Source organism: Pteropus vampyrus, unplaced genomic scaffold, assembly GCF_000151845.1.
Source record: "Pteropus vampyrus isolate Shadow unplaced genomic scaffold, Pvam_2.0 Scaffold134, whole genome shotgun sequence".
NCBI lineage: Eukaryota > Metazoa > Chordata > Mammalia > Chiroptera > Pteropodidae > Pteropus > Pteropus vampyrus.
This window is the reverse complement of record NW_011888915.1, coordinates 71,997-85,304: the sequence shown is the minus strand read 5'-3', so window position 1 is coordinate 85,304 and position 13,308 is coordinate 71,997. Positions and strand designations below refer to the sequence as shown.

The 13,308-nt window shown below is 40.4% G+C and overlaps 4 protein-coding genes across 4 annotated transcripts in view; all 4 read right to left on the bottom strand.

Annotated features, from left to right (window-relative positions):
* Positions 1 to 13,308, bottom strand: part of LOC105297013 (protocadherin beta-2) — an 87,838-nt gene that overhangs the window by 27,692 nt on the left and 46,838 nt on the right. The window lies entirely within an intron of this gene.
* On the bottom strand, positions 7 to 4,327 carry LOC105297015 (protocadherin beta-12-like). Its single transcript, XM_011367406.2, has one exon. It carries the CDS (start codon positions 3,498 to 3,500, stop codon positions 1,110 to 1,112), a length of 2,391 nt encoding a protein of 796 aa, XP_011365708.1. The 5' UTR covers positions 3,501 to 4,327; the 3' UTR covers positions 7 to 1,109.
* LOC105297014 (protocadherin beta-10) lies at positions 7,925 to 11,400 on the bottom strand. The gene has a single exon (XM_011367405.2). The coding sequence runs from the start codon at positions 11,133 to 11,135 to the stop codon at positions 8,739 to 8,741; it is 2,397 nt and encodes a 798-aa protein (XP_011365707.1). The 5' UTR covers positions 11,136 to 11,400; the 3' UTR covers positions 7,925 to 8,738.
* Positions 12,990 to 13,308, bottom strand: part of LOC105297011 (protocadherin beta-13-like) — a 10,844-nt gene continuing 10,525 nt past the window's right edge. The window contains exon 2 of the mRNA XM_023534882.1: positions 12,990 to 13,308. Within this exon, the coding sequence (XP_023390650.1) occupies positions 13,243 to 13,308 (66 nt within the window). The 3' untranslated portion in view covers positions 12,990 to 13,242.

The following is a 13,308-nucleotide window of genomic DNA, read 5'->3' as shown; positions in this document are numbered from 1 at the left end:
CAAATTTTGAGTTAATATCCCTTAGTAGGTCATGAAATCAATTTATCATGACAACATTAGAAAATTAAGTAGAATGGAATAACACAGGTAATTTCAGATTGCATCACAAGAAAGCTAAGCATTAGAAAAAATAATTAACAAACATTTATTTCTATTATGTTTGTATGTTGCATAATCCGTACAACATAATTTTTCTACTGGCTATAATTCTTTTAAGTTTGAAAATTGTACCCATTGTATATACATTAAATCCTGAGAGAAAACAGGAGGCAAAACATTATATACATTAGCACACAAGTACATTTTATACTATACAAATTATTATTCAGGCACTTGCATTTAACTAGATTGTAGTATAGCTTTGTACTATAATGAGACATCTGGAAAATTATAACTTCACATTCAAAGATTTTGTGGGTGGCCACAATATTAATGTGGCTTCACAATTATGCTCCAGGATGAATAATGAAGAAATGCTAGGAAAATTGCCTTCCAGCCCTCTCTAACAAGGTAATAACACTTATGCTTGCATCATGGGACATGATTTTTCAGGTATATTTTCAATAGCAATAGACATTTTTAAATGTTAACTAAAAATTCAGTGGATTTAAAGAAAGAAAAAATATTTCTGAATAGCAACCACAAGAAAAACTGCAAAAAAAAATTTAAATAAAATGAAGAATTACTTGAACACTTAAAATACTCTTGCCTTTAGCGATCTAACTATATTACAGAAGAAAATGCCTTTATTGTTGGGGGAGGAGTTTTCCAATAAATTTCATTAAAGTGGACTGCTTTATTTTACCGTAGGCATAATTGTGGGTGAAAGTTCAATTGGAGAGAGGGTCAGGGACAAAAAGTCATTTGGTGTTATTTAAGGAGGCAAATTAATTACAAATTAAGACTTCCTGGGTTAGAGAATTACCACCTAATTACACCACAAGTAATGATAAACATTCACTTAAAAGTAAACGTGGGTAGAGCATGTGAAATATAAAAGTAACATCAGTACAATTTTAAATATCCACAAATTGGTGGGGGAGATAACTAACATTGGTATAGAAGTGGCAGAAAACAAAATGCATATGGGGTATAAAAGTTAATTATGGTCACTGAATACTGAATCCAAAGCTACTGCAAAAGGGAGGATTTTCCTCTTTCTCCGGACATTGGAGCGGGAGGTTGGGGATAATCGGCTTCAAGAATTTGAACTCATTTGTCGCAGTACCTCCTCTCAGACACACCTCATGCTGGTAATTCTGGGACAGGGTCCCCGTACCACTGACGTCCACTAGCTGGCCCAGAAAGTGCCCTTCAGGCTCCGAGCAGCCACCCGCCCAGGCGGCCCTGTTCCTCTTGCACAGCCGCACCGCGATGAACGCCAGCACCGAGAACAGGAAGAGCGACGACACCGACGCCAGCGCGATGACCAGGTAGACGGTGAGCGGGTCGGCCTGGGCCGCGTCGGCAGCCGCTTCCGGGAGCGGCAGGTAGGGCTGCGAGAAGCCGTCCACCAGCAGCACGTGCAGCGTGACGCTGGCCGACAGCGGCGGCTCGCCATTGTCCTTGACCAGCACCAGCAGCCTGTGCTTGGCCGCGTCGCGCTCGCTCAGCAGCCGCGCCGTGCGCACCTCGCCGTTGTGCGGCCACACGCTGAACAGCCCGGGCTCCGTGGCCTTGAGCAGCTGGTACGACAGCCAGGCGTTCTGGCCCGAGTCGCCGTCCACCGCCACCACCTTGCTCACCAGGTAGCCCGGCTCGGCCGCCCTGGGCACCAGCTCGGTGCAGGGCGCAGAGCCGTTCTGCAGCGGGTACAGCACGAAGGGCGAGTTGTCGTTGGCGTCCAGCACCAGCACGCGCACCAGCGCCTGGCTGCTCAGCGCCGGGGAGCCGCGGTCCGCGGCGCCCACGCCGAACTCCAAGACCCGCAGGGCCTCGTAATCCAGCGCCCTCAGGGCGAACAGCTGCCCGTTGTCCGCGTTGATGGACACCAGGGAGGCCAGGGGCAGCTGCGGGTCCTGGGGCGGCAGCAGCGAGTAGGTGACCTGGGCGTTGGCGCCCGCGTCTCTGTCTGTGGCGCTGACGCTGCCGATGTGCAGGGCGGGGCTGTTGTTCTCGCGGACAAACAGAGTGTAAGAGGTTTGGGTGAAGGCTGGGGCGTTGTCGTTGACGTCGGAGACCATCAGCGTTATGTTGTGCTCGGTTTTCAGTCTGGGTGTCCCCAAGTCGGTGACGGTGATAGTGATGTTGTACTGGGCCCTGCTTTCTCTGTCCAGGGTTCCTTCCGTTTCCAATGTATAGTAATTTTCAATTGAAGATTTCAACACGAAAGGGAGGTCTTCTGGGATAGAACAAATCATCCTTCCATTGTCCCCAGAATCTCTATCTCGGATACTAAAAATCATAACCACAGTCTCAAGCGAATTTTCTGGAATTGGACTGGTAATTGATGAAACAGTGACTTCAGGAGTATTGTCGTTCACATCCATCACCTGAATTCTGACTGTCGATTTTCCAGAAAGGCCTCCCCCATCTGTGGCTTGAATGATTATTGAGTATGATTGAATTGTTTCAAAATCCAAGGATGACGTTAAAGTAACTTGTCCAGACTTTTGATTAATTTCAAATGTCTTTCGAATATCTTCTGAGGCGTGGGAAAAAGTATATGATATTTCTCCATTTTTTCCTGAGTCTAAATCCCAAGCTGCGACGGTGACAACCAGTGAGCCTTGTATGCTATTCTCTGGAATTTTCACCTCATAAAATTGCTGCTCAAACTCTGGGGAGTTGTCATTACTGTCCACGACCACTACCCAAACAGAAGCAGTCCCAGACCTGGGTGGGGAACCGCCATCCACAGCAGTGAGGATGAAACTGAGTTGGGACTGCTCTTCATAATCCAGGGCCTTGTCCAGAACTAACTCTGGGTATTTTTTATTGTCTGGATTCACTCTCATTTTAATGCGGAAATGAGAGTTGGGGCTTATTGTGTAGCTTTTTAGAGCGTTGATTCCTACATCTAAATCCTTTGCACTTTCTAGTAAGAATATTGCACCGACAGGAGTATGCTCTGGGATTTCTAGGAGCATTTCTTTTTCTAAGAAGACAGGAGAATGGTCATTTATGTCCCTGACCTCCAGCTCAATCCGTAAAATCTGCAAGGGGTTTTTCATTAGCACCTGGAAATGCAGCACACAGGGCTCCGTGAAGCCACAGAGCTCTTCCCTGTCTAGCGCTTCGCTTAAGAGCAAATTCCCGTTGTTTAGATCCAGCTGCAAACGGTGTTTGTTATCATTAGAGACCACCTGAGCCCCCCTAGAGAACAATTCACCCACTTCCAGTCCTAGGTCCTTTGCCAAATTGCCTACATAGCTCCCACTCTGCATTTCCTCTGCCACGGAAAAGCGTCCAGACTTGGAGCCCGCCTGAGACATTCCCAGCAAAACAAAGAGAAGCAGAACTTGCCTTATCCGCAGAGCTCCTGCCCCTCCGTTCTCCATAGTTCCTTTTCCAAAGGCTTTCTGCAGAATCGCTTAAGCTAGTCTTCGCAGTTCTGGGAAACGTGCCTCTGGTATGTCCAGAGAGTCTTTGGAGGCCTAAGGATTTTAACCCCTTTGAAAGGGGCGTCTAGTTCGCCCCTCTAAGTCTTCTGTCTTCCCAACGCTCTGCGAGCACTGGGTAACAGTGTCCGGAACATCATCTAGTGTAGGTCTCGCCACCTCACAATATTATCCTGCAGCGCCACCATGCGTCTGCACAGATTTTTAGAGTTTGAGGAAAGCTACCTAAATTCTATTCGCATAAACGTCCTTTGGAAACAAATATTGGCTTATTCATTGTGTTTAAATGATTACAAATATATTCTATCTTCTACAAGAACTGATTTATATACTCTATATAGTTCGTGATGCTGTTAGTATTTGTTTTACAGCATTTAAGTATCCATCCCCACTCTCCCAACGACTGAAAATTCTCAGGTGTAGTGAATACAGAAGTAGAAGATGTGATTCCTGGCCACGAATAGCTTGTAATTTTTCATAGAAGATTGAAAACTTGAAACCAGGAGAGTATAAGTGACTGTTAAGCTAAACAAAATTCCATCACTACTTGGCCTTCTTTAGCTGGTAAGGGAAAGGGAAAGTGTACATGAATCATGTCAGAAGTGTTCTCAGAGTATATAAAACTGGATTAACCATGAGATGGGACATATATAGATAGTTGTTATAGCAACAGGAGGCATTTCAGATTTCCTTGATAGCAATGAACTGTGAACTGGAAGAAAATGAAGATATTGGGGTGGAACATGTTATGTAAATCTATAATTTAGTTCTAGTTTCTTATAATTTACAAAAATATTTAATAAATACACAAACACAAACATGTTAGTTTCATTTAAAGCAGAATCACTCCTAGGGCAGGCTTCCCTCAGGGTTCCAAGATCTACTCTAGCTACAACTATGGTCATCTACTTCCTCTTTCTGCCCAGAAAGACAAAGCGAGACTCTCTTTCCCAATCATAGAACAAAAACTTAGTTTTACTCTGATTAGACCAACTAAGATCATGTACCTGCTACTGAAACAATCATTGTTTCAAGAGGTATAGAGTTATAGAGATTTTATCCCAGAATCTGAAGACCTAGCTTTGTCCTTTGATTTGTTTTGATTTCAGTCTTAGTCAAAGGGCATGGCTGCTATGTAATAAGGAAGATCATTTGGCATAGATGCTAGAAGCTCACCAGTGTGCACACTAGGAGGTCTCAAAAGTGATCTCAAGAATAGATGAAGAGATCTAACAAGTTTGCATTTTTAAAAAGTTAAGTTCAAATTAAGCTTTTAAAAAATGTAATCTAGATACATGGTTGAAAAATTAATCACTACAAAAGGGTAGAAATTGAGATGTGTTGGATTGACTACATACTGTTATCCTCCCTTTTAAAAAATACCCATGAAAATGACATAACTATAAGTAAATGGTATGAACTCACAAAAACTAAGAATACACAAGTGAACACACATATATGATGACAGAAAGCAGATGTAAGAGCAGTTGAATTAGCAGTTTCAAGAAATGTCTAAAGTTCTTGCATTGGAGGTATTCACAAGAAACTAGTAGGTTTGTCTCACATAATACCATTTAGGTACAAGATTTAGAGGAACAAAGTGTAGAAGAAGACTGAAGTCAGCTAAGGACTAAAAACAAGTTATTAGTTGAAAGTAGATATATAGGAGAGTTGAATTCTCTGATCCTGTAATCATCCTATACAGACAGGAAAGAAACTCAGGGCCAGAGGATGAAAGTTTTATTCTATGAAGAAATTAAATGGGACTATCCTTAGTTTTGGAGACCGTAGACAGACTGAGTGCAAGTGTGAGGTGTGAAATTAAAATTGGAAGATTAAACAAAACTTTGCATCCTGAATGGTGAGATTTCTAGCCTCTTCTCATGTAATACTCTCCAATTGTAAGTCACAAAGTATATGCCTAATTCCCTCCCTAACCCTCACACAGAAGATATTGCAGAATCCTAACCTGGAGAATATGGAAGGCTCAGATAAAGACCTACACATACTGATATTTGAAGATCTCTCTAGGTAATAGCCCTACCCTAGCATGGTTACATTAGTGTGAAGCCCTGCTATCAACAGGCCTCACGCACTCACAAAGAGCTGGCTGTCAGCACTATAATATGTCATCATTCTTAAACATGAGAAGAGAGCCAAGGACCATTAGATATTTGAGGAAATGCCTACAATGAAGAAAGGCCAAAATCACCTCAGAAAAGGAACAGCAGGAAACAAACATATAATAGAGAAAACTGAAGAAAATACTTTAAAATGTCTGATTAATATCCCCAGGGTAGTAATATCTAATAAGAACTAATATTTATTGAGTATTTACTCTCTGCTACCCATTATTTTAAGTGCCACATATGTGTTTACTCATTTAATCTTAGTAGTAACTGTATGTAGATATATTCTTATTGTAAGATAAAGAATAATTATGTCTTATGTGCCCTTTACTAGCTATATAATCTTGGGTAAATTCTTAATTTCCCTGTGACTCTCCCATTTTGAAAATAGGTATAATAGCAGTTTTACTGCATTTTTTTGTATGCGGCATTTTAAAAGAACAACTAGGTTATTTATAGATGAGAGAAGACATTACATTTACAAATTTATAATAGGATGCTATAAAAACACTCAGAGAACCAAAAAGGGCTCTTAAAAATAAATATTTGTCAGCCAAAAAGAAAAAAAAAAGGATTGGATAATAAAATAAATTTTCCAAAAAGTAGAACTAGAGACAAAGAGAAAATAAGAAAGGAAAAAATTGTACACTTAGAGACTCAGTCCAGGAGATCCAATATTTAACTAATGAGATTCTGGTTAAAATGAGAACATAGAAAACTCAAGGGAGAAATTATGAAGGAAACATAACAAGAAAATTTCTCAGAACTGAAAGTGAGTATCTAAACATTAACAGGGTACACACATGTGACCAAACAAACTAATGCATAGCTGATATTAAGGTACTTTAAGAATATGAGGGGAAAGTTTCCAATGCATCCACAATAAAAAAAAATGGAGTGACATTAAAAGAGATAGAAATCAGAATGGAATCAGTCCTCTGAACAACACCATATGAAGTCAGTAAAAGAAACACTCCTTTCAAAATCTGAGGGATGGCAGCACAATTTATAACAGCCAAGATATGGAAGCAACCTAAATGCCCATCAACAGATGATTGGATAAAGAAGTTATGGTTCATATATACAATGGAATATTACTCAGCCATTAAAAAATTAAATCTTGCTGTTTGCAATGACATGGATGGACCTAGAGGTTATTGTGTTGAGTGAAATAAGTCAGACGAAGACAAATAACATATGATTTCACTTATATGCAGAATCTAAGGAACAAAAAGAACAAACTAATAAAAAAAATAGACACACAAACATAGTGGACAATCTGGTGATGGCCAGAGGCGAGGGGGGTTGGGGACTGGGGGGAATGTGGTGAAGGGTTAAATAAGTACAAATTAGTAGTTGATAGATGGTCACAGGGATGGGGAGCATGGCAGAGGGAATGCAGTTAGCATTAATGTAATGGCTAGATGGAGAGCCAGAGGAGAGAAAGGGGATCATTTTATAAACCGTGTAAATGTCTAACCAATGTACTGTATACTTGAAACTACTAATAAAGTTTTTAAAAATCTGAGAGAAAATTATTTTTGACCTAGAATTTTATACCCTGCCAAGCTATCAATGAAAATACCTTCACAAGGCAAGTTCTCCAAAACTTTTACCTCCTCTGCATCCATTTTATGAAGGTATTGAGAGATGTGTACCATCTAGATAAGAGAGTAATCTAAGAAAGAAAAATGTACTGGACATAGTATAAGGGGATGAATACAAGAAAGTATTGAAGGGAAAAAAGTCCTAGGGTGACAGCCTATAGAACAGCCAGTGTAAATGAAGCAGAGATATAGCAGGATCTGGGTGAATGATCTCAAGGAAATAAATAATAGGTACCTGGCATATTTGAATATTTATATAGAAAGATTGAATCAAATGAGGAATAATATGAAAAATTAATAGCAGTAAATAGAAAATGATGCAAGTAAAAACAACAATGGTCAGCTCTAGGAAAGATGATTTTCAAGAAAGTACATGGAATCATACTATACTGACATGTATTTTGAAATAATCTTAGTTATATATACAAAAACTACTGGTTTAACGTAACTGGGAAATAGAATAGAAATGTGCAATGTTTGTATGTGTGTTTGTTAGTTGGAAAGTAAGAAAGTTAAATCCTTTAACATAGGGTGAAGTGATTGAAGTATAAAACTGAATATCAAGATATGGAAATGTAAACATATAACTTAGAAATATTGACATCATTCTAGAGAAACCACTCAGAAGGCAGCTGGAGAGTGAAGAATATATTCTCCTTTATGATTTTAGTTCATCTTGATTTTTAAATTTGATAATAATTAAATAAATTTACATAATAAGATGAAAAGTGAGTATCTTTCCAAAAGTGGATCAACATTCTCACATTCAAATTTTCAAAATGTTTTAATTTCTATTCATTTTCATGCATTATATTTTGTTTATTATATTTTGTTTAAGTTACAGGACATGATCTGTGTTATGAATCAGCAAAGTGAACATCAGAAAATAGAGTAAGAGTAGTATATGTAAAGGAAATGAGGTAATATAAACACAAGAATATTACTGGAGTCCAATATCACTCACAAAATAATGTTTCATTTTATCATAAGTAGAATAATAAAGAAATATTTCTTTTTAAATGCTATGATTTAGAACCAAATGCCACGGATTTCTAACATGATTAGACAATGTTAGAACAAGGTCAGAAGTACAGATATGTCTTCTTACATGAAGGAAGTACAATAGAGGTATGGGGAGAATTATGAGATGTAGTCTGTGAAATATACTAGGAGAAGTATCAAAATCTCAGTTTTCTAGAATGAAATATAATAAAAGTTAAATCCTTGTACATTTTGCGAGTAGTAAACCTTTAAAATACTGTTTAGAAATGGTACTAATTAAAGCTGCTTAATAGTGCAAACAAGGATGAAATAACAAAAACAAACTTATAATACTTTAAAGTTAGACTCGAAGTAGAATAATTCTTTAACTTGAAATTTTAAAACTAAACTAATATGATTGTATAATACTTCGAAAGTACATGAAAACATAAAAAGAATTTTTACTGAAAAGTAAATCCAAAGCTATTTCGGAAAGTGGGATTTTCTTCACTATTGCTCCCAGGGCCCTGTGCCTGAATATTGGGGACAATGGGTTTGAGGAACTTGAACTCGCTGGTCCCTGAGCCTCCCGTCAGACACACCTCATATTGGTAGCTCTGAGACAGGGTCCCCGTGCCGCTGACGTCCACCAGGTGGCCCGGGAAGTGGCCCTCGGGCACCGAGCAGCCACCCACCCAGGCGGCCCTATTCCTCCTGCACAGCCGCACCGCGATGAACGCCAGCACCGAGAACAGGAAGAGCGACGACACCGACGCCAGCGCGATGACCAGGTAGACGGTGAGCGGGTCGGCCTGGGCCGCGTCGGCAGCCGCTTCCGGGAGCGGCAGGTAGGGCTGCGAGAAGCCGTCCACCAGCAGCACGTGCAGCGTGACGCTGGCCGACAGCGGCGGCTCGCCATTGTCCTTGACCAGCACCAGCAGCCTGTGCTTGGCCGCGTCGCGCTCGCTCAGCAGCCGCGCCGTGCGCACCTCGCCGTTGTGCGCCCACACGCTGAACAGCCCGGGCTCCGTGGCCTTGAGCAGCTGGTACGACAGCCAGGCGTTCTGGCCCGAGTCGCCGTCCACCGCCACCACCTTGCTCACCAGGTAGCCCGGCTCGGCCGCCCTGGGCACCAGCTCGGTGCAGGGCGCAGAGCCGTTCTGCAGCGGGTACAGCACGAAGGGCGAGTTGTCGTTGGCGTCCAGCACCAGCACGCGCACCAGCGCCTGGCTGCTCAGCGCCGGGGAGCCGCGGTCCACGGCGCCCACGCCGAACTCCAAGACCCGCAGGGCTTCGTAATCCAGCGCCCTCAGGGCGAACAGCTGCCCGTTGTCCGCGTTGATGGACACCAGGGAGGCCAGGGGCAGCTGCGGGTCCTGGGGCGGCAGCAGCGAGTATGTGACCTGGGCGTTGGCACCCGCGTCTCTGTCTGTGGCGCTGACGCTGCCGATGTGCAGGGCGGGGCTGTTGTTCTCGCGGACGAACAGCGTGTAGGAGGTTTGGGTGAAGGCTGGGGCGTTGTCGTTGACGTCAGAGACCTTCACGGTTACGTTGTGCTCTGTTTTTAGCCTGGGTGACCCCAGGTCGGTGACGGTGATGGTGACATTGTATTCAGCTTTGCTTTCTCTGTCCAGCGCACCTTCTGTCATTAGCATGTAAAAATTCTCCACAGAGGGTCTCAGAAGAAATGGCAGATTATCTTGAATGTAGCAAAGCATCTTTCCATTTTCTCCAGAATCTCTGTCTTTAATCTTAAAAACAGCCAGTATGCTCTCAGGAGAATTCTCAGCAACGTGGTTGGAAAGTGATGACATAATCAGCTCAGGAGGATTGTCATTGGTGTCTAATACCTCAACCAAAACCATACATCTTGCAGAAAGGCCCCCACCGTCGACTGCCTGTATATTTATTTTGTAAGACTTTACTATCTCAAAGTCAAGCAACATTCTTAGAATAATTTCCCCAGAATAAGAATTTATTTGAAAGGTTGTTCGAATATCTTCAGAAGCATCAAAAAATGAATAGGATATGTCTGCATAGACTCCAGAGTCTACATCTTCTGCTGAGACTTTAGCAATAATTGATCCTACTTGACTGTTCTCCGGAGCCTGGGTCTGGTAGATTGCCTGAGAAAATTTTGGGGCATTGTCATTGATGTCCAGGATCACAATGCGTATAGTGGCAGTCCCAGACCTGGGTGGTGACCCGCCATCCAGTGCTGTGAGTGTTAAACTGAGCTCTTGCTGCTTCTCCCTATCCAGTGCCTTGTCCAACACTAGCTCTGGATATATCATATCTTCATCACTGTCGCTAATTTTAACATAGAAAAAAGAGTTGGGATTGATGGTGTAGTTTTGGATACCATTAAGTCCTCCATCTGAATCCTGTGCTCTTTCTAGTCGAAATGATGTTCCTTCAGCTGTATTTTCTAATATTTTTAAGACTATTTCTTTGTTCTGAAACACTGGTGAATGATCATTTATGTCCCTGACCCTCAGCTCAGCCCGATAAATCTGAAAGGGGTTATTCATTAGAATTTGGAAATACAACATACAGGGCTCTGTGGAGCCACACAGCTTCTCCCGGTCCAGTTGTTCATTTGTGAGCAAATCCCCAGTATGAGAATCCAGAAACAAGTGATGTTCATTATCATCAAAGACCACCCGGGCTCCCCTTGTAACCAGCTCCTGGTCCCCTAGCCCCAGGTCCTTTGCCAGATTGACCACAAATGATCCTCTCTCTGTTTCCTCTGTCACTGAATATTGTCCAAATCCAGAACCTGCCAAGTATATTCCCCCAAACAGAACGAGAAACAAGACTTGCCTTTGTCTTGGGCAGCACAACCCTCCAGCCTCCATAGCTTCTTTTGAACACGTCTTTCGTCAATATTGGTCACAATCACAGCTCCCAGCATAAAGGAAAATGCAGTTGCAAACTCCAAATCTACACTACGTAGTAGCAGGGACCTGGGATTTTGTTCCTTTCCTAATCTGGGGTAGCTGCGGTTTTCTCCCAGCCTACCTGCGGCGTTCTTTTTTGTTAGTGACATCAGCAGTGTTCTCAATTTAGTTCTTTTTTCCAGTCTCTTTAGCCTGCAGCGCCACCGCGTGGCCTCCAACAGACTCAAATGACTGAACCCAACTTGTGTGTGTATATATATTTATAAATTTATTCTTTAGGGGCTCATTTAAGTATTTCATTGTCTCGTGAAAAATAATATTGGGATAGAGAACTGTTCACGTTGTTGAGATTTTTCACTGCTTCATGAGAAAGCTAAAAATTCAACAGTTGGAAAAAGAAAGTTTCTAGCAGTTAACTCCACCTCATTGTGCTATATTTAGTTCCGTACTAGGCCTTTCACTTCTGACACTACTACCATGCAATGTCAGGAACCAAAGGGAAATTTGTGGTGACCTCTAGGACCACCAAAATAATAGTTTTTACTTTTCCAGAAACATTGGTTATAAGAACACTAAAAACCAACAAAAGAAACTTGTTTCACACCTTCTTCAACAAATTTTCTCAAAATCTATTACATTGCTTAAAAAGAATCATCACTCTATAATCCAGAAGGGAGCATATAGGTTTTCCCTCCTCTGTACTCCCATAAAACTTATATAATTGTCTCATAAATATTATTTCTTCCTGTTTCATGCCAATCTGTCTCTACTTAAAGATGGAAACTATGCCTTTGTCATCTTGGTTGGCAAATTAGACACTCATTAAATGTTTGCTGTATTCAGATATGCATAAATAAACGCTTGAATACGATACAAAACAAGTTTTAGTGACTTTAAAATTCTGACCATTTGAAAATTGTATCCTTTTATTTACTCATTCTTTGCAGTTTCTGTTTCCTTTTTTTATATGTCTTTGTCTTTTTATATTAGTTTTAAAATTACTTTCAGAATTAAAGAAGAGTTGGCCTTTATTTTAAGGTCATTCTAATAAAATCTAGTGGGATCTAATTTCTTTGCACAAAACAGGTGAGTAAAAAGTAAACCACACTAATGCCTATCCTAACACTATGGAAAATAAGGACATCATTTTAATGCCTGCCTCATATAGAATTTTATTCAAAGACCTAAAATACATAAAGGACCTCTATTTTCCCATAATAAGAATGAGATACAGAATAAATCGAGGGATATTATACAGAGAAAAGGCTAGATACTGCCCAAAACAGTAATTGTTGAATATAAAACTACACCGAATAAACCTCTGCTTGCTGACCTCTATTTTTTCAGCTGAATGAGACTGCATTGTTAGTCATTAAACACTTAACAAGGATCTCTGATTTTTTTCATACAGATGTAAATGCAAAAATAAAAATTAAATATTTCTGCATGATGCTATAGAATGCCTAAACTTTGCCTTTTTTGTTTTTAAATTTAACCATATATACACACACTTAATACCTTTCAATGGTGTTTCTTCTTACTTTCAGAGCTGATTAGAAATTTATTTATCACATTGTAACACAACAAAAATATATATAAAATCGGCAGATATCAATACAGGGAAAGTAAAACTTTTTAAAAAGGTAATAGTTTAAGAAAACTGCTATAATGAGAACGGAAGATGACAAATCAAACACAATACCAGTTTTAAAAGGAAAATAGAAGAAATATCACATGGTACACAGATCACATGCAACAGATTATTTTAATAATTGAAAAATTCTACGCAAAATACTAAAATACTAAAATACTAAATGTAATTAGAAAGTGAATAAAGACATTTATATGGTGGAAAAATTAATAATATCAATTTTGAAGGTAAAGCAAATACATGAGGAAAAGAAAACTTCTGAACTAAACGTAAAATTGGAAATTGAGGATGAACCAAAATGAAAACAGCATCTTATTGGTGGTAGTGAACTTAAGCAATTTATTAATCGACATAATATATTAGAAGTTATATATTAGAAGTTATTGTCCTTATTAAATAGGTTCTTATCAATAATTAAATGCCAAAGCTATTTCGAAAGGATGGATTTTCTTCCATTTCTCTCCCAGAATTCTGGGATAC